Source organism: Micropterus dolomieu, linkage group LG04 (assembly GCF_021292245.1).
Source record: "Micropterus dolomieu isolate WLL.071019.BEF.003 ecotype Adirondacks linkage group LG04, ASM2129224v1, whole genome shotgun sequence".
NCBI classification, from domain to species: Eukaryota; Metazoa; Chordata; class Actinopteri; order Centrarchiformes; family Centrarchidae; genus Micropterus; species Micropterus dolomieu.
The window spans coordinates 1,646,690-1,673,066 of NC_060153.1; the positions used below are offsets into that span (position 1 = coordinate 1,646,690).

The 26,377-nt window shown below is 38.5% G+C and overlaps 1 protein-coding gene and 1 long non-coding RNA gene across 2 annotated transcripts; both read right to left on the minus strand.

Annotated features, from left to right (window-relative positions):
- Positions 1-802: 802 nt before the first annotated feature.
- Positions 803-7,257, minus strand: LOC123969127. The gene is made up of 3 exons (XR_006824633.1): positions 5,743-7,257; positions 1,770-1,856; positions 803-921 (listed from the first exon to the last, which is right to left on the minus strand). It is a non-coding gene; the product is annotated as an uncharacterized LOC123969127 (long non-coding RNA).
- An 822-nt stretch (positions 7,258-8,079) lies between these two features.
- c1qtnf6b (C1q and TNF related 6b) lies at positions 8,080-17,499 on the minus strand. Its single transcript, XM_046046220.1, has 3 exons — positions 17,417-17,499; positions 13,820-14,012; positions 8,080-9,105 (listed from the first exon to the last, which is right to left on the minus strand). The coding sequence occupies exons 2-3, from the start codon at positions 13,998-14,000 to the stop codon at positions 8,558-8,560; spliced, it is 729 nt and encodes a 242-aa protein (XP_045902176.1). The 5' UTR covers positions 14,001-14,012; positions 17,417-17,499; the 3' UTR covers positions 8,080-8,557.
- Between the last annotated feature and the right edge of the window lie 8,878 nt (positions 17,500-26,377).

Below are 26,377 nucleotides of genomic sequence, written 5' to 3' on the forward strand. Positions count from 1 at the left end.
AAAAATAAAATGACAAATTTTAAAATAAGTACATTTTTGTAAAATACAATTCATTAAAACGCAATCTCTGAACAGGTTCTCAATATAATATAATAATATAAAATGACCTCATGAAGATCTGCTTGTTTGAGGGCTTTCGTTTGTTTCGTTTGTTTCCACAACACATCTCCTGTGTGGAGATGTGTTGTGGACTACATAAAGCCTCTCTCAAAGTCCAGGAGTTTTTTTTTTATAAGGGTGGCCACATAGAGATTCACAGTTGCTGCCTTTTTATGGACCAGCTTTCTGGTCTTCTTGGACACCACCTTCCCCTGGCTGGCCTTTGTTACCCTCTTGGGTACAATACTGGCTATAGTATTGTTGTCATAGAAGTCAGAAATATCATGGTTATTTTGTGATTTAGTACAGTAAATATTGGTCCTTTAAGACTGTACTTGTTGTCAGATATGCATGCATTATCCTCGGTTCAGACCTCACAGGCAAGCGCAGTGAAACCCTCCTCTCTATTGCTCTCTTTTGATATCAAATTCAAATTTGAATGACCTTTATTGGCAGATGTGAGAGCAACCTAATAACGCTCTATATATATATTATCTATATTTTAGCATGTAACTAGTAAATGTATACAGTATAGCAGTTTCTGAAACTTTGTTTAGGCTCTATGTTTTGTGTCAATGCAAGCTTGCAACATGGGTTAACACAAAGTACGCTAATGTCAAGAAGTAAGTTTCACTTTGTTATGCTTTTGTCTTTTACATTTGATAAAATCAACACACTATGTCATAACTGAGTAATGCTGACTTTGATAAGATTGAAATTACCTTGTTAAGTAAGCCACAAGAGCAGGAACAGCGTGCAGGCTTAGGCATGGAAGAAAGCACCAGGTGGTGATCTGCTTCGTCCACTTCAGTGCTGCCAGGGCTAGAATCCGGGTGAAAATTGTCTTCATCATTGTCTTCAGTTCTTCATCTCTTTATTATCCTTCCTATTATGTTGATTAAAATCACTACTCTATAATGCTAAACTCGTATTTTTTAATTTATGTAAGTTGACCACGTGCTAAATGAGGTGGTGTGACGTGAAGCAACATGAGGTGATCAGATGAGTTATGGGCGGACACAAGCAACAAAACAAAAAATACTATATTATACCGTGACATTGTACAGTAGCTTGCTGTTAATATGTTTTTCCCTCACAGGCATCAACATTGACAGTATTCAACTGTATTTATAAATAATGGTGCATTAATGTACAAAATGTCCCGTTATTTTACAGCAATTTGTTACAGTGTATTTATTTCCTCTGCGGTATCGTTTTGCTCTTGCAAAGAATATCTTTGACACACGGTACATATGGAAATCATAGAAACTGTTACCAAATAATGTAGTGTATGACCTTTTAACAGTTAAGTTGTAACACACAATTGCCAGGTGTCAGTTTTTGTATTTGTTTTCTGTGTCATTCATGTTATGCATCTTAACTGTGTTTCATGCTATCTATAATTTTCATGGGTTGTACAGACAGATCCTAAACCCTTCACTTCTATCCAACCCACCAAAAAAGCTTTGCTTTTTAAAGCATAGAAAGAAAGACAAAAAACAGCTGCAGACTGGTGCCAACATAAAAGTGACCTAAATGTGTCTCCATTAAGTAACACACACACACACACACACACACACACACACACACACACACACACTGTAGCTGATTGCTGTGTATATCTAAAAGGGGTATAACTCTCTCCAACCCTCAAAAATGATGTTGCTTACTTTGAAGGGTATATGAAAGGTTAGTTGGCTCTCTCTCAGCATGCCTTCCTGTCAGTTCTGTTTACGCAGCAGTGGTAGATTGTAGATCTAGAAAAAGAAATGTATGTCTTGGGGTTTTTTGTTTTATAAGAGTTGTAATTTTGTGATTTCAGGGAACTGTCAGGAACTAGGTTGCGTCTTTTGATCTGCTATACATACTTTCATTCAACTTCCAGTTTCATTATTCTTCCTTTCCATAAACCTCCCAGCTGCTCATTTTCTCCTACCTGTTTTCCTTTTCCTTATCCCCCTTGCTCTTTTTTCCCTCCATCTACCCCTCACTCTTCTGTCTCCCTCTGACAGATGAGTGTGGTCAGAGGTCATGTGGTTGTAATTAGGAGAGCGTTGCCTGGGCACTCTGCCTTGCTTCCTGTTTCTAATCTATGAGAAAACAGGCTTCAGTTCAGTTAGCCCTGAAAACAGCTGTTAGCCACGGGGCTCAGCCTTCAAACTCCCAAACCTACATAAAACCATCTTTAACCTGTCTTCATAGTCTCGTCACATTTATCATAATCTTTCCCCCACCACACCAGCCCCGCCTTCCAATTTCCCTTGTGCTTGATCAGTTACATCACTGCAGAACTTCAAGGACAGTGGAATGCAAAAAGGCCTCCCAGTGCTTACATAAATTTGACAGCTGATAATGACAGTATCTACTGTATTGTAAATCTTGTTCTCTATCCATCATTCTTTTTTTCAGAGGAATATTATTAGTCTGTTAGTTTTGGATCATTAGAAAATAGAGGTTTTGCTTCTTTAACCCCAATTTTTACTACTTCAAACATCTTCTGGTCTGTTTTTGCTTTACAGGTGGCTTTGTTATTCAGTTCTAGTCTTTTCTCCAGCCTTCAGCCTTTTTTCCAGTAGGTCTGTCAGTATAAAGAATGTAGCACTTTAGTCCTGTGTTAACACTGTGAGAACCACTTTAAATAAGTCAGCCGCCATTTACTTTTATATTTAATGAACTGGAGGAACAAAGTCATTTGTGTTTGAACCTTTTTTATGCTTCCTTAATCTTGCCATTTTATAACCTAAACAAAATGTATGAGAAACTGATTACAATGATTTGAGGTCCAGCTCTTCTTAGTTTTTGAGACTTTTTGCATGCTCCCATGTCTGAACTATGGTTATTTCAGTGGATGTTACCCATCTACCGATTGCAAGCTAAAGTAGCTCATCAAAATTATTTAAATACTAAAGCATTAAAAAGTGTGATTTGGTTACATTTTTATGAGACCACCGCCCAGATGACGTCTATAGCAATTCCTACAACCTGAAAGATTCACCGCTCAACAAAATCCTGACTGTTTGCAGTCCTGACTCAAAGATAATGGAACGAGTGTCCCATACACATCAACAGAAACTCTACACATATACCATCACACTGAAAACTCATCTGTTACGACTGCACTGTGACCTAGTAAATATTTCTATTTCTCCATCTCTTATTGTTTCTGAATGTAGCACTTAGCATATTTTTAGCATAGTTGATGAAGCTGATGTAGCCACCTGCTCAATTCTTGCAATTTTAGGTTGTATCCGCATTGTTGAATGCACTTCCTGTAAGCCACTTTGGATGAAAGAGTCAGCTAAATAAATGTAATTTAAAAATGTGTTTATTAAATGATATATTTTGCCATCAAGGTCAGGGTTACTGATGGTGTTATACTGGACTGCATTATATTGAGAGGTGTTTCTGCCCCCCTAATGTTTCTGTCAACAAAATTAAAATACCTTTTGATAGAATGTACACCACCTCTAACCATCTCCTCAATCGTAAACATACATTTCAGAATATGCACTGCATTAGGACTGCATTAGGTTGTACAAGTGTACCTAATTTATTTATAAGTTATTCTGCAGCTTTTAGCAGTCATGATGTTCAGAAGATCACATTGGACAACTGGAAATTATTAATCTGACAGGAAAATAAACATACTACTATGACTAAAATTTAATATAATTTCTAATTTCTCGCTGGATAATATATTTTGCAGAACCTCAAACAAGGAAACTAGGATAAATACTATTAATTTACAAGAATGATAGCACTTAAATCCTGTTTCCAAAGAACAACAATGCACTTGTACTGAAGAGTAGTGTTTAGGAGGGATGCAATCTTCTAGCTCTTGTTCCTGTCAAGCTTGCAAGTACTTAATGTTTGTTGCTTTGGGGAATGGCATCTGCGAAGTTGCTTGTGAAAGGAAATCATGCATATAGTTCATACCTGTGCATTGCCCTGATCCCTGCGCACAGTCTGAGCATTAAAATGCTTGTGAGAAACATTTCCTACCATTCACATTGTTAGCTAGTGTTTTACACTCAGCAGGGATAATTGAAAGAGAATTTGCGCCACTTGATTGTTTATTGTTTAATAGGATTAAGTGAAACAACTGCCCGGTTGTTTTCAACAGCCTTGTAAAAGTTGAGTTAATTGGACTGATTGTTGCAACAGACTGTGAAGGTACTTAGTTAAAGTGCAGCATGTTGCTACTTTTAATAGGCAACAAAGTAAGCACAAATTTGTTTAAAGGGTACATACCTGTATTCCAGTGTTATTGTTTTGAAGTTTAATTCTTTTGTTTTAATTGATTTTGTTTATGTGGCTTTTGTGCATTTTGTTGTTGTTTTCCATCATGTTGGATTCCACTGGTGTGCAGTGTTTTTCACCTGTTCAAAGTTACATTTTGTCAGTTTGTTTCCTCACACTTCATTTAACTAATGTTTAAATAATATGTCTTTAATAATAAAACTAAGGTAGACAAACCTAAAGTCAAACTAGGCCAAATTACACCTAAGTGAACGAAATCTAGTAATTTAAGTAACAGCTTGTCTACTGAGCGTGTTGGAACATCTTCCACTAGCCTGGGCTGACGATCCAGGAAACTGTTCAGATGTCCTGCTTTGTTTCCCAATAGAGCTTTTCAGATCTCCACTCAAGGCTTAAAGTATTTACAAAGCTGCAGTCTGCTTTTCCTCTAGCAAAGCCTCCCTGAGGACAGTATTACAGATAATGGGAGAGATATGGCCAAACAGATGGAGCTGGCATGCTGCAGACCCATCCGCTGTCTCTGAGTGTTTGAGATGGGCTTTTGTTTGCTAGTTTGTTTGTTTGTTTTAGAGAGCTGGCCAGTTTTTAGGGTTAAATCTCAAATCCCTCATATGATTCAGTGGCTTGATTGAGAGCCAAGTTCTGAATTGGATGGTGTCATTTGTAAAGAATTAGAAGGGTGAGGAAGATTTCCCTGCAGAAATGGGCTTTGTTGTAAAATAAATAAATAAATAAATAAGAAAAGAAAATTAGATTTTGACATTTTAATAGAATATACAGGCTTGTGATTTCATGTGAAATTCTGAAAATGTTTAATTTTTCATAATCAAATGTCTTTTTGTTGCTCAGTGATATAGAACAAAGAGAGACTTGGTCAGTAAAGGAGGAAATACGGTTTACAAATACAAACAAACAGATACACAGTTCCCAAACAGCATGAGTGGTAGCAGAGATTTAGGCTATAAAGACAGCTATAATACAGCTATTTACATACATTGAATCACCAAAACCCTAATGCATTCCTGCATTTAGTAATGAAGCACCTTTATTTTTCATTTTGATATGTTAGGATAGACTTAAAGGGTCAGTTCACCAAAATAAAATAAAAAAATGATTTACCCCTTTTCCCTGGCTATGCAGATAATTTGGATTTTATTAAAAGGTGTTTTTAGAGGTTCTTCTCTCCTCTCTGGACAGTTTTCACTGGGACTTTAAAACAGTCCCCAATGCAAAATGTTGACAGTGATGTCTGCAGATTTTTCAAAGTAACCACATCACTGTTTCTGGAAAGAGGGATTGCTGATTAGCTTTTTTAAATGTAATTTGTAATACTTTGAGCACCACAAACCAAATTCAGTTAATCTCTCTTGATAAGTATTTTACCTTGGTATGTTAAGATGTGTGCAGGAAGCGATTCAATCAGAATCATGGGTTCAGAACTGTTTGCACATGGGGGGCAAGACTGGAATCACTGACTCATAATTAGTCAGTGATGCTACACACCTGGGATGCAACAGGGGAACAGCGCTTGAGCTCATACAGGGACAATTTGTTGCGTGATTTAGTGTAACAATTTAGGGTTTCACCATATAATTTTTTAACCGTAAAATAAAACCTGAGCTGCCTACAATAAAAGAAGAGCAGCTGACCAGAGCTAGAGGAGGCATTCAAGCCGTACAGGCTAATATCACTACCAGCCTTAAAACCAAACCAGTTCCAGGAAAACAGGATGACACACCATCTTCACACCCACACTCCTGAAGGATATATAGGAGTATGCTAAAGACAAATTTACATGTAGAGCTAAGCTCTAGAGCAAAAATGTTGCCCAAAATGATCTAAAATGGACCCAATGCAAAACAGATCTGGACGTGTATAAATTAAATTTCAAAAAACAGAGATCTAATCTAAAAGGGACTTTATGAGAAGCCGCCTAGGCCAAAACTGAATACTTTGCTTGCACATGCTCACATACTGTCATGCACATACATATCTGTCCAGCTGTGACCAGTGTCCACACAAAGAGCCCTGAAGAGAGTTACAGCAGTTTCCACAAACAGCAGCTTAGAAGCACCTCCACACTAGATGGCCATATATGGGGCTGATCCTTTCTCCTGAAATACATAAGTATTCAGGCCTAGGTGGCTTCTTGAGCACAGACAGAGGTTTTCTTTTCTTTTTTGGGAGGTGTTTTGCCTTTATTTGATTAAACAGCCGATGAGAGAGACAGGAAATGTGGGAGAGAGGGAGGGAGAGAGAGAGAGAGAGAGAAAGGATTACACGCAGCATAGGCCCAGAGGGTATTATTTTCACCTCCTGTGCCAACTTTCTATAAAAATTTCACTGTGATTCTGACATACTACAAGATCAGGGCCCGTATTTATCAAGCTTGTTAGAATTACTCATAAGAACACTGCTAAGAACTGACTTAAGAGTAAAAAACTTCTTGGCTCAAAGCTGAGTTTAAAAGTTAGTTATCAAGCACCATAGTCCTAATTTAAGTGAAGTGTAGGACTAAATATTAAGTGTCAGTCTTAGTGCTGATTCACGACACAGGATTTTGGATGACGACGTAGCCAAGGAACGATCACTGAATTTCCTTATTTAAGAATATTCTCAGATAAATTCACATTGAATGGTGAAATTCCTAAGAGGAGTTTATATTCAACACACATTTAAAACTTTTCAAGATAATACATTAAGATATAGGCTTACACATTAATAAATGAAAGATAAAAAAAGTTTATCTTTAACTCGCTCACAAAGTTTATGCCTGCGTTGTCAGACCCCGTCTTCTTAACAGTGCGTCGTCAAATAATTCAGAAACATTCTTCCTCTCCTGAAAGATGCATGTGTCTGTCTCCACAGCGCCATCACAAGCCCTACTGGCAGCTCCTAACAACTAGAGAGACCTCTCGAGCTGTCTTAAATAACTGGGAGAGTAAGAGTGATTCTTAGCTTTGAGAAATTTGATAACTTGCTTTTATTCTTAAGTTTAAAAGTAGGAGTAAATTTCATGAATTCTCAGCACTTAAGACTAAAATGGCACTTTGAGAAGCTTGATAAATACCAGCCCGGAACTGATACTGAGTATGTTTGCATCAATTCAGACTTACTTGGGTACATATGGACGCACAGACCCTAGACCCATGGCAGTAAAAAGAGACCCCACCCAATTAGACTGAATACAATTTAAAACTTAAATGTATCACTGTGTACAGTGATTTAAGAAGTACTCAAATATTTTACTTAAGTAGTAATAACACAGTATAAAAATACTAGTAAAAGTCCTGCATTCAAACTTACTCTTACTGAGTAAGAGTAGTCTTACTGAGTAAAAGTACTCATTATGCATATATATATATATATATATATATATAATTAGTGATGCATTAGTGAGTAAGCATCACTAATGTTGCAGCTGGTAAAGGTGGGGCATATTTCAATTACTTGTGAAAATGGAATGGATCAACTCCAGTAAAGTACAAGTACCTCATAACAGAACTTTAAGTATATGTGTAAATGTCCTTGATTACTTTCCACCACTGACCGTGTAATATCATTGTATCAGAATATTAAAATATGTTTTCAAAAATAAATATCTTACAGCATGGCTAGACACCATCAGGGGTAAATGGGACAATGTGTTTTTGCCATTTGGGTGAACTAACCCTTTGTAGTGTTCTTCTAAAAGGCACAAAGGAAACATTTATGACAGGAGTCTGTCAAAAAATTTTAATCTGACAGACACTCTCCTGTTAAGAAGCATCATAGCACAAATACATAACTGATTGCACAGATTTATGATTCCTGATAAATGATACATCTTGTGTTTACACACAGAGTCCCTGCAAGAAGTGAAGTGGAAAAATAGCACATAAGTAGGGGAATTTTTTTACTTTGTAGAAAAATGTAATTCTAGTGCAACGGAGGTAATTCAACATTCTTTCCTAATAGTGTGCCCTGCAACATTTCCCTTTATTGTTCTTTTTTATTCTAATATTTTTTGGGCAGTCCTCATTTAAGAAAGCACAGTATGTTCCTCTCCAGGCTGAAATTCATTTTTAATAAGCACCAAACTTGTAATGTCCTCTGTTTAGTTCTCCTTTCTTGGCATAAAACAGTATCCATGGCAAAAAGTCCAAATAATCCAACTCAGAGATGTTGCCACTCCTTTAATAATCACTCCATCCTATTTTCACTGGATGCTAGGTGCTACCAGGTATCCACTGAAGGTGATATAAACATCCACGTCGTCACTGTAAATGGCGTTCTCCCTCTCCCTCTTGTAGAGTCGAACCCATACCTCATCATTCAGAGACAGATCCAACATGACACTCTGGCTCTGCATGATGGACCTCTCACTGGGCTGAGCGTACAGGATCACCTGCTCCTTGTCGTTGTGCATCAGGTGGAGGTAGGTCTCCTTAAAGTTCCAGGTGTGGATGTTAATGTTGAAGAAGTAGATCCCTGGCACATAGCAGTAGAACTTGCCCTTGAACATGTTGAAGTGCTCGTGGAGGTTAACAAACACCGTGTCGAACACCAGCGCCTGGTAGTAGTCCACGCTGTGCAGGGACTTGCGACGTCCCACCGAGAAGGAAGAGTGAGGGATCTTGCAGGCGTCACCAGGGGCACCTGCCTGGCCTTTGCTGCCTTTAGGGCCTGTGGGTCCTTTGAGGCCAGGATTTCCTTCTGGGCCAGGTTTGCCAGGTGTTCCTTTGTCGCCTTTGTCTCCTTTATCACCTAGATGGACAAGATGAAACTCAGCTGAGTGTTGCAGACAGAACATCAGGAGAAAATCCCCCTCCTTTCAGGCCTCCCTCAAATGCCGCTCTCACTCTCTTATGCACAAAGAGCGCACTGGTGGAGTGCAGATAGGCCCACCAATCATATAATCATAATCATATGTATACAATATTGTAATAATATAATAATACCCTCTTTTTGTCAATTGAGATGGAAATTTGTCCTCACTGCACCCATGAACAGGCAAGGCTGGTCCAGACAACATGATTTTTGGCTGTACCAAACTATTTTTTTTAGAACATGAACAATATTCCTGATTCATAGATGTGAACTTGCCATTTACCAAAGTGCAGCTCCAAGCTCTTACTGCAAAACAGACCGTTCATTTTGACATGCACACAATGCCATAAAGCTTTTTTTGTCTTTCATAATGGTTACAAATCCGGTATTGGAAACAAATTGCAGCAAGGCTTTCACATCTGACATTCCAAATCCTCCTTATAAATCTGAAGCAATTTTGTTGTTAATGTTTAAGGAGGAGGAGGTTTAAAGATATGCCAGGAGTTAATACTGAGTCAAACCCCATTTTTATGTAATATATTACCTTCATGTACCTCTACTGAGGACCAGTAGGAACTGCAATAATATTTATTTCTGCAGGACCCTTTACAGAGTAGATCTTGTAATGCCAAAGGACATCAAAAAGAGTTAGTTTTGACTGAGTTTTGAAAGTCAGGAATCTCTGCACCAGTTTAAGAAAAAGTTTTCAGCCACTATTAAGAGACTTTCCCTCAACAAACACTTGCTCCTTATACAAGACAACTAAAGTCAATTTTAAATGAAATGATGTTAACAAGAGACAAAACAGCTACTTATACTAAGATATACTCAATGATCAACAGACTGGAAACAAACATGTACTTTATCTCAAATCAAATCAAATACAGTATTTAATTCATGAAAGTTGACATTCTGGAGATATATGATGATCACAGGACTGTGACGTGACTGATCAGATGGCATACACACTTACATACATACTGTACAAAACAGATGGGAGACAAATTAAAGGAAAGGAAACTACAACATAGTGTTTTAGCAAGTTCTTGGTCACCACAAGTTACCAAAAAAGCTTCAGTACTCCTTGATTGATTCTCCAAGTTTCTGAAACTCTACTGGAGGGATGAAACAGTATTTTTGCTCCTTGTTATTTTGATGATGGTGGTGAGGAGCACATCTGTTGAGCCAAAATCTCACATACTGCAGCGGTTCAATTTGACTGAGATTTGGTGACCGTGAAGGCCATAGCATATGACTCACATAATTTTCAAACCATAAACCATCGAGCCCTCAGAAGCTCTGTCCATGTTTGTATCCTGCTTCCCTGCTGTATCCTATTTTGCTGCCACAACAACCCAACACTGTTTTTCTCGATTTTCAAATTATATCTGACTTGACAGCAAGCTCTGAAAATGATTTATGAGCGTATGTGCATCCTTCTGTCACCACTCCTGACTCAAGTGTCACAAGTTAAGTTAACATTTTGGGTGTTGCCATTATTCAAAGTACATAAAAACCTCTGCAAGAAATCAAGTGACACTGCTTATAGGACAGATGAAGCAAGCACTCCTTCAGTGATAAACAGCTAAGCTAATAAACTGGGAAACAAAACGGTCTATAAGGTCTGGAGGAAAGGTTGGTCATTTTCACATTCATTTGAGGGGTTACATGCTCCTACCGGTTGGGCTAAAGAAACCTTTTCAAAGAACCTGTATAAATATACTGTATCTACTACACTGCGTGCACAATTATTAGGCAAGTAAGTATTCTGATCGAATGATTATGTCTATGCACAATTTCCAAGTCCAAACCATCTAAACTTGCTCGTTGGTGCACTAAAAAGTCAAAAATTATAAAATGCCTTTCAGATGGATGCAACACTCAAAGATGCCCAGATAATGACCTGGCCCCCTACCTCACCTGACTTGAATCCTATTGAGAACTTGTGGTCCCAACCCAAACGTGAGATTTACAGTCAGGGAAGACAATACAGCTTTTTCAGCAATTTTTGGTAGGTTGTGGTTGCTGCTTCAGCGCAAGTTGAGCGTGAGCAGATCAAGAAACTGACAGACTCCATGAATGGAAGGCTCATGGCTGGCTATATCGGTCACTAAATATTTTTGAAAGGTCAAAAATGTTATTTAATAGTCATTTTGTGTTTTTACAGTTACTCTAAAAACTGAGAATAAAGACGTAATTTAATAGAAAGGATTTTTGTAATTTAGTTACCTAATAATTCTGCACACTCGTATATTCTCCTGTGCAAGACAAAACTCACTTTTTCTTAGATAAACATTGAGGTTTAATTATATTTTGGATTGACTGAGAGCATTGTGTTTGTTCAACAATAAAATGAATCCCGAGGAAGACAATTTCCTTATTATTTGTACACACAGTGTATGTCTATGAAGCTCTGACAAAATTTTGCTATGTTGCTGCTGTTTAGGTCATTCCTTTGGGCAGGTCTTAATGAGGTCATGAGTTAAACACCTCTGCGTTGTTTAAACCACACAGGTAGAAGCCACAGCGCTGCCCTCGCTCACCATGACCACAATCCTGGAGATCACCAGGGAAAACAACAGTGACCCCCTAGACAGATGCTTAGTGCTCTGTCTATGATCTGTCCAGCTGTGACCAGTGTCCACACAAAGATCCCTGAAGAGAGTTACAGCAGTTTCCACAATGTCAAAAATGTGTGGGTGCAGAATCACTCCTGAGTGAAGGTTCTGGTTTCTTTTGAGAAATTTGGCGGACTGTACTATAAAATTGAGATTGGGTGACTAACTGATTGTGGGTCACACTGTTCACCGATCACCACAGCTTTGTGGGAGCAAACCCAACCGCACACACTCATGCACACACATACACAGTGTGCAAACATTCAAAGCACACATACGCACACACTAAAAGAAGGCTTTATTATTTTCCAGTGAATCAATGAAACACAGAGGACAAAAAGTAGTTCGTGTTTTATTAGTGTATATTGCAAGAGCACAACTAGATTTGCCCAAAGCTTAGTGATTGCCTTTGTACATGGATGTGTGAATAAACATTTGTTCCTGTGTAGGTTTAGTGCAGGGTGAAAGCACCTGATGAGACCTCACCCATTGCACAGCTGCAAGAGAGAGCAACGCGACATAAAGGCAAGACCTCAGCCTCAGGGGTTAACAGCTCTCAAAAATAAATCTGTTACACATTAAAGCCTATTTTTTAATTTTCCATTTACATTATCCAAGACCTTGAACATGATCCCTCTGTGGCTTCCTACCAATGAAAAATCTGGCGTGAATTTCAAATAACCGCATGACTAAATTTAATCAGTTGATGCTCACTAAAGGCATGAATGCAGTTTTGCATTTGTGTGTCAAAAGGAAATAGAGAAAACACAGATTTGTCTTTTTTTGGTACCAAAGTTGGATTGGTTAGGGGTTGATAGTGGGTCAGAACAGATCATCAGCAGCAGAGTGATGACACATCATTTGGATCTGCCCTGGTTGAGTTGGCCTCTAGGCTGTGACATTCGACAAACATGTTCTCACAGATCCCTCTCCAGCTGTGATTGTGTGGTTCTTGGATATTATAAAATCCTTGTATTTCTTGTCTCATCTTTCATTTTCCACTTACCCCTGACCTAAATACACACTTGCACATAGAAATAAGGTCACACAAATACACAAACACAGATTTGACTGTGATTGGGCTCATTGTGAGTCAATCAAGTAATAAGTAAAGTTCTTCATGGGTTCCTTGTATCCAGTATTATACCTGACCCAATTCACGCTGGGCAAAACTTATATTTAATTTAATCTTGTCTGGTTTCATTCTATTAAAGCAGGTTGGGGGAGTTGCTGCTTGGCCCGGTTGGTAATCCAGTCATGATCCTGGTGCATCATGCTGCTGCCAGTATTTGTGGTCAGAGAAACAGTTTGGATTGACTGCAATTTGAATCGGGTCTGATTATCTTGAATTATTTCGAAACTGAATGTGCATGTTAGGTTTGTGTAGGGTCTCCAAAGGAATTATAATTGTGTGCGCTGAACGCTGAACTTTGCCATTCTTCCACCAATTTCTTCACTTCATGCCTTACATGAATTCATATGTTGATATACATATTCTATGAAAGAGACTGTCTAAAGCTACTAAAGTCACTGTTACTTGGCAGTTTGGTTCTTTTGAAAAATGTTGAACAGAGGTTGATTTTTTAAGTGGTTCCAGATTGTTTATATCAGTTTAGAGTCTATCAGTTAACAGCCTAATTTTTTGTCTCACTTTTACTTAACCATCAATCCATGGTCACACATCAGCAGCACTGTTCCACCACAATATACACCATTACTCTTCTGATTAAATAGTAGCCTTGTTAAACACATTGAAAATGTTCCAATTAAGGAACATTAAGTAAATGTAGCTAAAAGCAGGGCAATAGTAACACAGATATTCAAAGTTGTCTGTGAATAAACATGCAACCATAAACACTGTATTTTTTCTAAAGGCATGGTACCTAAAATACAATAAATAACAAACGCCGACATTCAGCAAAGATCAGAAGACAAACTGGAAACCAAAAACTGAGGATCTGCCAGCCAAGTTCCAACCAACTTCAAGTCAGTAGTACCTGGTAGCTAAAAGAAGCTAATATAGGCTCTGGTACCTTTGAGGATGGTCATGTTGATGACAGTGCGAACCTCAGGCATCTGATACTGGACCGTGGCTGCTGATGGCTCCGGTTGGTCGCAGCACCGCCTGCAGAGTCTGGAAGGAGGTCTGGAGAGGGAGGGAACACAGCAAACCAGGGGGAGGAGCAAAAGCAGCCTCAAACACACTGCCAACATGGCTGTCACAACCTGAGTGAGAGTGGAATGAAACAGAAAGGAAGGGGTGTGGAAAAGTTATAGGTAGGGGTTTAATGTTATTAAGTCAAAGCAAAGGAAGACCTTTGTGACACTTATGGGTCCATGTAACTCTAAAACACAATACATTATTTTTATGCTTACTCCTTTCACCACAGGAAGTTCTGAAGAGTCCAACAAGCTAAACTAGATCCATAAACCCCAAACCAACATTTTGTGTTCATTTTTGTTGTTTGCTGGTGTGTTTTTCACATTCCTGTGGATAATTGGCCAAGTGTCAATATATTGCTATGACAATAACAGAGGGGTAATATCTTCTTAAGAGTTGAAAACAGTAAGGCTTTGCTGGCAGTCCTAAAGGGCAAAACTATCTTTCTGGAATCATAATTTTGCGCTAATGAACAATAATCAAACATCACAGACCCATGACCTGTCACAATATACATATCTGAGGCGGTATTTTTTGTTTAAATTTACTTTAACTTTCAACTACATAAACTACAAAAAACTGTGGTATGAAGGTCAAAGCCTCTCATCTTATTATGTTGTGACACTATAGTTTACGTATGGGATCCAGTGGAAGAAATATAACCCCAGGGGAAAACCTACAGACCACACCTAAACACATTCACACCTGGACTCAATTTGGTATGAAAACATTAGCAGCAATTTGATTCTCTCTGCATGAATTCAGAGCAAGAAACACTTTCATACACATTTCAATGGACAATATGTGCGGCTGAACCTGTCACCCCTGGTACACATCCACACACATTTCTCTCTAATAGTTGTCTCTGATACACATTTCTGCAACCACAAACTAGAGGAAAGGAAAACATTGTTGAAACAAACAACATATTTGACTGCTCTGGAACCTTTCAGTTTGAGATTTTGTTGAATGAAAATCTAAAGTTGCATTGACATTTGTAGTAGTTCATTGTGACTATGTATGTTAACAACACAAAACATATGGCACTCAGTTGATGTTTTACCCAGAATGCCTTATGGTAAACTAAGCACATGTGTTTTAAGGATGGATAATCCTGAGGCGGCTGGGATCTCCAACCCTGGAAGTGTTACTCTTACCACTAAGTCACACAAGTCCATGGCAAAAAATCCCCCCCACAGATTAAAAAAGTAAATATATATGTTTTTGTATTTGTTTAAGAATCCTTACAATAGTATATGTATTGCTACATATGATGTTATAATATATTGTTTTAATAAAATGGCTATTTCAGCATATAGCGTTTATCTCTGTTGTGTTTTTCACAAACTCCTGAGAAAATATCTAAGTCTTCAGATGCAAGATCCTCCACTGTGTTCACCAACTGGTCTCTAGCTTTGTTTGTCCACTGGTGCTGGGGAGGTACAGTAGTGTAGAGTGGGGCTATTCAAGTTTATTTGGTGGGAAACAAATAGTGGAATTTGAGGACTATTAAACCAAAACAACGAGCTAAAACACTGGAAAAATCTTAGCTGTCCTATTTTGTGTACTCCATCTTTTTCAAACATTCCCTTTTTTGTCTTTTTTGTGGTTTGCCATATAGCCTATCTCAGTTTTCCACTTTCTGTCTCTCTTCCTCCATCAATCCTCATATTTAGCCTCTGAAATCCACACATGTGTAACACAAATCCTCTGAAAAGCAAGCAGAAGAAGAGAAAACAAAAACAAAAGGCGGAGGGGCGAGAAAAAAATAAACAGGGGAGAGAAAGATAAGAGATATAACAGAGAGATTCCCACGGGGTCTTCCAGTGACGGATGAATATAAACTGGATTTGAGATGATGAATGGAGCATGACTGGGAGAAAAAATGACTGGAGCTCTGCCACAATATTTTATCTGACTATACTGATGTGAAATACTGTATAATCAGAACTGTTATTATCACTATCACAGCAAGCCAGATGTCAAAGGATCATTTGCAATGACTGCAACAACAGAATTGCTTCAGTTGCTTTGTCAACAACTTTATAAAAAAATCAAAACTACACAAACTAACCTGCAGCATTTGTGTCATAAAAGTATAAGAACTAAATGGTTGTAGCAACCTAGAAGTGCTCACATTGGAACAACAATTGCACAGGCATGAAAAATGTAACTGATTACATGAATTTTGGCAGGAAGCTTTATTTCAGTAATACTGATGCTGGAGTAAAGACTGCTGCAATATAACTTATAGTGTAATGTTTCTGAGGAGCACTGCAGTGGATGAAGAAAATTTATGAAGTTGATGAAGAAAGCTGGTATACTTTGACCAAGTTAGCTTTTCTGTCACTTTGTCCCAGTGGCCAACCCAGATAAAGCCTACCTAAAGTTCCTACCCTTCCGGTGGACCACAATGGGACCTTATTTCAGAAAAATGGGGGGTAGTCAACAGCAAGAGACAACTACATTTTGATCCCATTTGAACAGTGTTTTAATTACACATATGTTTGTCAATTAAAAATATAATTTTGAAAGTCAACAAATGTGCAGTTTGTCAAGAAACTGTTTCTCTCAGTGACTGAACACTGATTTCTTTTTAGTCTGACCTCTCTACTCTATTAAACCTGCAATATATTGTGATTTATGGATGTGTTGACAATCATTTCTGAAAGATTACCCTACTGGTTTGTTTACTTTACACACCATCCATTGATCTCCATGCATGCCCTGTCTCCAAATGTAGGTCCATTGTGAAGGTAGGTTGCAAGTGGAGACTAATTAGAATTCAATGTAATATAAAACATTAGAATAGTTTCTTAAAACTAGATCAAAACAGATTTTCATAAAGTGTGTGTGAGTGTTTGGTGACCTTCAGGTAACCTGATGTCAGCTAAACTGATGTCAGATGTGTTATATCATGATCTCATGTTACATCATCAATCCTCACCCCTCCTCACTCACAGATCATGAGAACTCCCCCACACACACAGTTTGGACCATGGAGCTGTCACAATGACAACATGCCCCTAATGAAGTGAACACACACTGCCTGACTCAACCACAACACTCAGTCATAATGAATTCGTTTAAGAAGCCACGTCTACAACGCCAGAGCATCAGTTTGGCATGCAGCTGCAGTCCGGATAAACCACACACACATATATCAGAACGCGACACACACAAACGCCGTGCACTTTAATTCAATTCATATTAAATTGAATAACAAACGTGTCAGTGATCCGGCGTGTGACAGCGTGCACGGTGATGTCAGGGGTAACTTTTCAAATAACAGCTGCTGAGTTGGCGACTTGTGAATAACTTCTTCAGTTCTGCACGTTGCTGCAAGCACGCACACGCGTTTCCTTTCTGCTTTAAAGCTCCGAATGATTATTATGCAGAGTTGTGTCGGCCGTTAGACGGATTGTCATAAAGTCGTTGTCACATTGTGTCAGAGTGTCGCTTTTCTTACCTGATGGAGTTTCACCACAGCGGAGGAGGAAAAAAATAGACCGCTCGTGTCAAACTGAGGACTGAGAGGAGGAACTACTGAGGAACAATCTCACTCTCTCTCTCTGTCTCTCTTTCTCTCTCTCACGGTCTCCCTCCCTTGCTCTCCACACACACACACACACACACACACACACACACACACACCGTCCTTCATCAAAGAACATGAAAAGTAATTATTTCTCCCCCATTATGTTCTGCTCTCCCCCCTTCTCTGCTTGCCTTTTCCTCCTGTCATCATCTCCTGTACTTCCCCCTCTATTCCTCTCACACCCATCACTCTTACTTAAGAGTCAAGACTGCTGTACCTCTATCCAAAAGTTTTACAACAGAAAACTAAATGCGGCATGAAGGAACTGTCACCACCTAAACAGAAATTCAGGTCAACTCACCTCTCTCTCTCTCTCTCCCTCTCTATATCTCTCTCAATCTCTCTCCACATTTTACTTTATTGGTTCCATTACTCAGGTTCTGGACAGTAACAACTGCTCTTCCTTAAATATGTAGCATGCCTTCCTTTTCTGCATGCCAAAAATAGCTAACTACTTTATATCACCTCTCATAAACTCCAACTGTGGTTCTTAAATCAAGCTGCTTCTTGTAAATCCTTGTCATCTTTTCTTCACTCTCATCTGATTCTTGGTCTACCCTGTTGTACTGTCAAGATAATTTGACTGGGGAGATAAGAAAACAATAAGAAAAATGTGCTTGCAGAGTAATACAGATTATAACGTTTAAACAGATACAGACCCATCTTTGTTCTTCTTCTCACAGAATTATTATATTCTGAAATAGGTTGTTAATGTTATAAGTAGTCATGTAATATATAAAACATTAATGTTTCACTCACTGAAACCTCCCTAATATCCCATCTGCAGGTCCGGGTAAGTTTGAGGAACAATCTACTCTGAAAAACGTGGTGCACTTTTCCAGATGTATACTTGCATAGAATCAGAACAGACATTGCCAGATCTAACATCTGAGTGTCCTGGGGGCCCAGAGGCCCCCCAATCAGCCAGTGGGCCCATGTATTTGCACAGAGAAAATAATTCAATCTAAAACCAGCAACACAGAGCACTCTATGTATCGCTCTAAAAAAGGCAGGAATCTGTGTGTGTGTGTGTGTGTGTGTGTGTGTATATGTTTCAGTTATGTCGATTATGTAACCATTCATTCAATCGACCTCACACATGGCGGGTGTGTCGCTGTGGACCCAAAGGAGAGCAGTTCAATTTGGACACGCAGCATGTTCAGAGCTAATACACTTTGAATAAACTATGATACAGCATGTGCTGCTCCGCTTTGCAACAGCGAGGGTGAGGTACGCTTGCCAGGGCGGGGCTCCGATGTAGTGAATTGTTGAAACAGAGTTATCGTCATAGCTCATGTCTACTTTGCTAACACACCCCGAAATGCCTGTTTGTATGATAAGAATGAAATCCATTAGCTCCAATACAATTTAAAAACTCTCTAAAAGCTGTATCATTACATCAGTTAATGACAGTCATGCGTGCAGGGAGCCACCAGGAAGTCAGCTGATTCGGCTAGAAGAAGCACCATCTTATTCTATCTATTGCCTATACCATAAATCTCAATGATGAAGGCAGCAACTTCCTCTGACAACCTCAGAGGTTTGCTGAGAGGCAGTAAAGTAAGTCTGACAGACATCCAGAAAATACCTTTTAATGATATGGGGGGTTGGGGGGGTGGGGGGTGGGGATTATGTGAAGTCGAACTGGAACAAACGTGATCTCTCCTTTTTAGTGGTCTTGGCTTGGAGCTCACTTGTTCTCAGCACTCTCATTGGTTGAAACACATATGGAAGGATGGCTATGATGGTAAAAATAGCTAATTATATGGCAAGCACACCCCACGCTGCCTCATAAAGACCATTTTTTACCAGCTACACTTACTTCCTCTGTGAATTCCTGTAGCATGCTTCAGTACAGCGCCAGAAACCTGAGAACACAGACTCCATAAGAAGTCCTTCCACATAACAGAGTCATGGATGATGACACAGGTTGCTGGAAAAATGCACTACAGTATAAACCTAAAAATACTTTTGGTTTATACCTTTTGGTTTATATCTTAGTATACTGTATGTCTACAGTTATTCTCCCTTTTCCCACGATCTAGCTTTAATCACCCATTTCCTCAGCTTAACCTCTCCTCTGTCTAGCTATCCATCAACCAGACTTTCCTCCTTTCACTCTGGGCTTTGGCTGTGTACTGTTTCCTGCTGGCCCACTCAGCTTGGTGAGCAGTCAGCCAACCAGACGCCACAGAGGTGAAAAGACAAAATACAGCAAACACATTAAGTGTGTGGTAGGAGCTGTGTGACAAAAGACAAAAGGTACTTTACAAGCTTGAAAGATGAGGGAAACCATCCAAGGAAACATATTAGCACATATTAGCTAAGCTATTACCAACATTTTAGAAATAAAGGCCTACATTTATGTATTATTTTTGCAATGGCATGATATTATAGGAGTTTTGAGTAATTTGTATTATTAAACCATATCATAGGGTGGCAAGTGCTGGTGAAGGGTAGGAGTTTCTTCCTTGGTGCAAACACAATTTGATCTAACCTAATGGGTTTGGGTTCCAGCTCATATTTCTCTTGACACCCTAAGGGCTTTAATTGGTCAGGTTTAGATTTATTAATTATTGGCATTTTCCTCAAGGTTAGGTTGTTTTAGGATCATTTTTACCAGGCTGATAGTGGAATTTTAGGTTTTGGATGGAATTCACTAAGTGCTGCAGCACCTGAGACTGAGAGGTGGAGCCTGAATTTTTGGGCCCATTATACCATAGTAGGTCGATGAAGATGGTGGGGTCAGTAGGGCCAATGGTGTGTTAATCAGGCTATGTTTAAGAGTTGGATTGGGGTCAAGGGTCAAATATTAAAATTAAGATGAGGTTTAGGCTGTTGTTTGATTTGAGGCCAAGCATGTGATAAGAGTAGTAAGCATGGCTTGACATTAACTTTTTTGCTCACCAGCCACTGTGGCTAGTGGTTTTCCAAAGTTCGCTATCCAAATTTTTGTTGTTGGGAAATTACGTTTTATATGTTCAAAGTTGACAAAGGCTTGTTAAAATGTACTTGAACTAGATTTGCAATCCTGTTAAATGTAAATGACCACTGTACACACCAAAATCAAGACTACATAAACTGTACAACACTACAGGTCATTATAATTACCTCTTATAACGTGTGTGTTTTTATGAAAAACATGTAGCCTATGAAGATAAAGAGTAGCTTCCTATTGCATATAATATAAGTGGTGTATGATTGTAATTGAAGATAAAAACTAAACTGAATAAACCTAGCAACAGAAACATGTTTTGTTGAAGTATTTATTTACAACAGCAGTAAATATTGTAATACAGAGTAAAACAAATGATGTGCAATAGAAACAAGGAGCAAAAGATGAACAAATTCTTTTTGTCTAATCAATCAAAAATCAAAAATCTGAAAAATTTTTCTCATGAAGATATCTGTACTTTTACAGATATCCTGGCTTTTGTTCTATTAATGTTGACCTTGGAGGAGACGATGTAAATAGAAGTTTGTCTTCAACTAGACTTAATACATCTGACCCATGTAATAATTATATTGACTGTATGGGATTGTGTGTGCTTTTCGGGCAACATACAGTAAGTGGAAGTTGCATTTCCTACCAAAAGACTTCTATAAAATAAAATATAAACCCTGTCATAATATGAATTTGCACAATGTAACACAACTAATCACTGCATGGAAAAAAGTAGTTTCAACCTCAGTAAAATTCCATTGGTAAAGTACTCTTTATTTTGGCAGCTTCGGCAGTTCAATAGTTCAGCACTTGGTTTGTGCCAAACTGGAAACTTTTGTGCAGAAAGGCCTAAAATATCACAAATATTCACACAAAGAAAACTTAAACTCAGTCGCATTAAATTTAGACCAATGAACAATATAAAGTGCCAAAAACAACCCAAACAAAGTGAGGGCACGAGGTAAAGAGATGTCAGTCACAGCCGAGGTTTGCAGCACTTATGAATGTGATTTTAACACTATTTGTTTTAGCTTGTGATTGCCCAAACCTGTGATGTGAAGGGAGTGGCTCATGCTCGCCCCACAAGTGGTAAGCAGGGAGACAGTGTGCATTTTTGCAATGCTCTTTCATATGCACTCTTTCTTTCTTCCATTTAACAAAAATGTCACATGGAAGAAGAGACTACAACCATGCTAGCAGTTTTGTGACGCTACTTGGGAACAGCAGTGCTTTTTTAGCTACATGCTAACATCAGCATGCTAACATGCTCACAGTGACAAAACTAAAATGCTGATATTTAGCATTGTTTATTAATGTTTATTATGTTTACCATCTTAGTTTAGTGTGTTGGGGTTCATTCACACCAACCTTTTTTAGGCTAGTATTCCCCTTGATGCGGTTCCTATGGGTCTGAACGCAGGACTTGGTCGGCCTCGAAGAGGGTCTCTAACCGCTGTCGAGTGAGCTCTGGAGTGGTTCCTTTCTGGTGTGAACATAATTCAAACAACTTACAGGAAACTACCATTGTGTTATTTCCAAGTAGGTTTTCACTGTTTGCCAATTAGCCTCTGTGTTTGTTACATAGAATAAATATATTAAGAGCAAATAAAAAGAAAGGTGAACATCTGCAACAGTCAGGAACAGAAAGTGGGGGAGTTCACTCTGGGAAATCAACAGCAACTCAAAAGTTAAAAGATTCTGTGAACTTCAGAGGCTTTGTTGTGTGGTATGACTTTACAGAGGATGATTCAAGACGACAAGTGATACTAAAACATCAGACAAATCAGAACACAGAGTTGAGTGTATTCCTTGAAATGCACCTCAGCACTGATTATTGAGGAAGCTGAGGCTGGTATCACTCTCTCACTCCTGCAGTCCTGATTTAGCCAGCAGTTCTTATAATTTGAACCAGCAATCTTCCAATCATCAAAGCCGATATTTCTGTACATTTTGCAGAAGATGCCTGAATGGCACAAAATGGATTTAATTTAAATCTGACTCTGCTTTTGCCCCCCCATATGTTCCAAGTTAGCCCGCAGTTCTTCCAAGTTCCCCTTCTTGGGCTTCCAGCTATACTGTGTATGTATGCATATTTATCGTTGACAGCAGACCAGGCAAGATCAGACTTTTGCACAACTTGACTGCAGATGTGACTTTCCATGTCTTTGTTCATCTGATCTGGAGTTTGTTGAGCTGATTAGTTCATTTTAAAAGCAGAGAGAGGAGTAAATCAGGAGGCTGTAGGAGGTTTGGTGTCTTTCAAAGTCTTTCGTTGAGATTTGGCACTTCCTGTTGATGAGAAGAGTCTGAAAAGCTCATTGGTTGGTTTTCCGACCTGCAGCTTTAATTATTTACTTAGATTCAACTCATTGCTCTGTGCCCGCTGGACGAGTAGATAGCAACAGTTTTCGCCAGATGATGCCAGTGTTGTGTTTACAGTTTTTTTCTGTTGCCACCAAGACGCCCTAAATCTAAATTAAAAGAGTCAATATCAGTGTGGTTAAACTGGGGTGAAAATGATAAAACAAGAAACTAAATTTCATTTGAATGAAATCCAGACTTGGTCAAACTTAATTTAAACATATTTGCCTAAAACCAAAATTACAGAAGGCTAACATGATCATTAACAGAAGAAGAGAGAAGTGTGAACAATTTCATGTAAATAAAAAGTCACTAGCTGCATTGCTAAAAATTCACAGAATGAGATGCTCTAATTCCTGCTTTTATATTTATTGTGACTTTCAAAACTCAGTATCATAAAACCTAACTGAGTCATCTTTCATTATGTTTGTACTCCTTTATCAATATTACCAAAGTTTTGAAGATGAAACAGTTTTCTTTTCTCTACCGAAGTAAGAAGATTTAGAAAAAAATCTTCTTTAGAAAAAATTATTCTTCTATGTTTACTTTAAAACTATGTTTGGTGGAAACAAAATTATAAAATAAACCTGTAAAAATTTGGATTTAATCCAGGTTTAATGTTACAGGAATTTTTATTGGTGACAAAAGGTCACAAAAACAGGTGTACTTCCTTCCTTTAACATCTTGCCTAGTGCAACTGTGAGCTACAGTAGTTAAAAAAATCACTGTGGAGAAATATTCACTGTAGGCATTATAATAATAAATTTCAGAGTGGTGTAAGTGAGGCTGAATATGTTTCTCCAAGTGACTCCACATGTCAGTATTCCCAACCCATCTGGTACCTTGTTGTATTAACAGAAAACTTTTACAACACTGGCTGTCTCTCTGTAAAATTGTCTTTTGTTGTGTGTGTGTTTCTGTCTCTCTGCTCCTCTTTGTCTCTCAACATCTTTACCAGCGTTTTCTTTTTTTTAAATCTTGGTGTTGTATCATCTCCCAGCTCTGACTGACACTTTTGGGTCCCATCTGTGGAAACTCAACATAGAAAAAGACGAGACAGATGGTGGGAGAGACCGGGGGAGTTATCAGTGTGTGTGTTTGTGTGCGTGTGTGTAAAGATTGAATTTAGAGGGGGTCGGAGTGTGTCCTCTGTTTCTGCAGTGTTGTTCTCTCTCTCACTTTGACTCTCTTGTGCTCTTTATTGTGTATTTGCATGTGGGAGAGTGTGTGTGCATGTTTGAGAGTAAGACATTTGTTAAAAACTAATTACTGAGGAGCAGTACATGTTAGAGTGTAGTTATAGTTTTAACACACACAAACACACTCCTTTTCCATTTTTAATTCCATTTAATTTTAGACAGACTCCAATGTTTTATCAGGCAATATGGTTCCAGCCCATTTCTCCCGTGAACAAAAACATTCATAGCTATAGCAAAGCTTTAGTCTGCAAATGTGACGTAAAATGGCTGATTTACTGCAACAGACACAACTCTGGCCCCAAATGTATACACTTTTTATATACAAATTTTGCTTTGTTTATTTCACTTGTCTCTGTGACTCCCAGTGACTCTGTACCTGTAGTTGTCTGCAATGTCTCTCTTAAGTTGAAAAACAGTAGGCTGTGAATGTCCAACCCTGTGAGAATATGGTTTCGGGTGTTCTTGTGCATCTCATTTAGTCACCAATTGTCTGTCTGATGTCTGTGTTTATCTAAAACTAGTTTCTATTTCACCTAACATGCTCTGAGGAAAGGTAAATGTTTTTTAGCCCCCCCCCCCAGTAACTGCATTTATGTGCCAAACACATAAACCTTGGAATAACTTTCTTCTGTTTGCTCTGCTTGAAATCAATTATATCAAGTTAAATTTGGATGCACATGAACTTAAAAGTTGGTTATACTTCACTTCTTCGTTTGCACTTTACTTTTAATTAAACTGAAGTTTATGTTTGGAATATGCATTGCTGTGGGAATGTAAAACTGGGCTGTAATCAAGCATGCTTAGGCACTCTTCCCCTGATGAATAATGGAAAGATCATTTCAAGTGAATGAGGTCACTTAACATATAGTAGTATTTTCCTTCTTATGTTTATCTTAGAGAATTATGTCTTTGAATGTGTCAAGGTAGTCCGAGTGCAGATGCAGGTAAACTGAGGTATGGACCCCAATACATAACACTTTGAAGATCTGATACAGTTTGCAGTGTTTCTCTTTATAAACAGTTTACAAGTGGTTGTAGCAGGAAAAGTCCAAAACACTGATGGCAACATAAATACCTGGCAAGGTTCAATAAGCCAACATGTAAACAACTCCGCAGAAAACAAACTTTCAACATAACGATGAGGTCACGACAAGAACTAAACAAAACTGAGCAGGTTAAATACAGGGGGCAAACAGGCAGGCAGGGAGTGAACAGGTGACACACATCAGGGTAATCAGGGACGATAAAGAAAGGAAATAAAGCTCAACGAAGAACAAAGAGGCGGATGATAACAAAGTAAAACAGGAAGTAAAACGCGACAACACATGAGGATGGATGTAACAAAATGCAACAGACAACTGACAAACAAAACTTAATAGAGAACACAGAGGCAGGTGATAAACACTAACACACTGGGAAGAGTCTAAGAATACAACCGGAAATAATAACACCTAACCCCAAAACCATGACAGAATGTCCTTTTATATTTTAAGAAGATTTAATTACATGTTGCATTATGACTTTCCTGTACGAAAATGTACACGCACAAATATTGTAAGTGTAAAAGAAACTTTGTCCAGGAATTAGTGGACATTACAAAAAATGACATAGGTTTAGACATTATTCATTTATAGCTGACAATCCAAAAACAACCAAAAATCAATAAATCCTATCTCTGTGAAGCTGGATTAATGTAAGAGGGTGTACTGGTTGTTTTAGACTGCATTATACTGACAGGTTTTTTTAAATTCTCTACCCTTCATGTATAGAAACCAAGATAGACAAACAAAGAAACACCTTTTAATAATGCAGCCCAGTGCAGCACAACTAATTATAGCCTCAATGATCACAGCATTGAGTCAACTCTTCTCAGACACCGTGTCAACACAAACCAAACATTATAAGCTTTAGAAAGATAGATCTGTTTTATCAGATCATATTCACCTTCACAGAAATGTCCAATTCAATTTAATTCAATTTTATTTATATAGCGCCAAATCACAACAACAGTTATCTCACAGCGCTTTTCATAAAAGAGCAGGTCTAGACCGTACTCTATGATGCTATTTACAGAAGCCCAACAGTTCCCACCAAGAGCAAGCACTAGGCGACAGAGGCAAGGAAAAACTTCCTTTTAAGAGGCAGAAACCTCGAGCAGAACCATGGCTCAGGGTGGGCGGCCATCTGCCTCGACCGGTTGGGGGGAGAGAGAGAGAGAGAGAGAGAGAGAGAGAGGAGGCAGCCTACACAATATACACACAGAGGTACAGACAGTAAAGGTGATGTTGCTATAGACTAAATGAAAAATGGTACAGATATTTATAGTAG

Bases quoted from the DNA above. Each gene is read 5' to 3' on its own strand.
- c1qtnf6b (XM_046046220.1), bottom strand. From the start codon at position 14,000: ATGTTGGCAGTGTGTTTGAGGCTGCTTTTGCTCCTCCCCCTGGTTTGC. The intron at 9,106-13,819 runs GTACCAGAGCCT...TTGTCCATCTAG, and splicing joins CAACATGACCATCCTCAAAG to GTGATAAAGGAGACAAAGGC.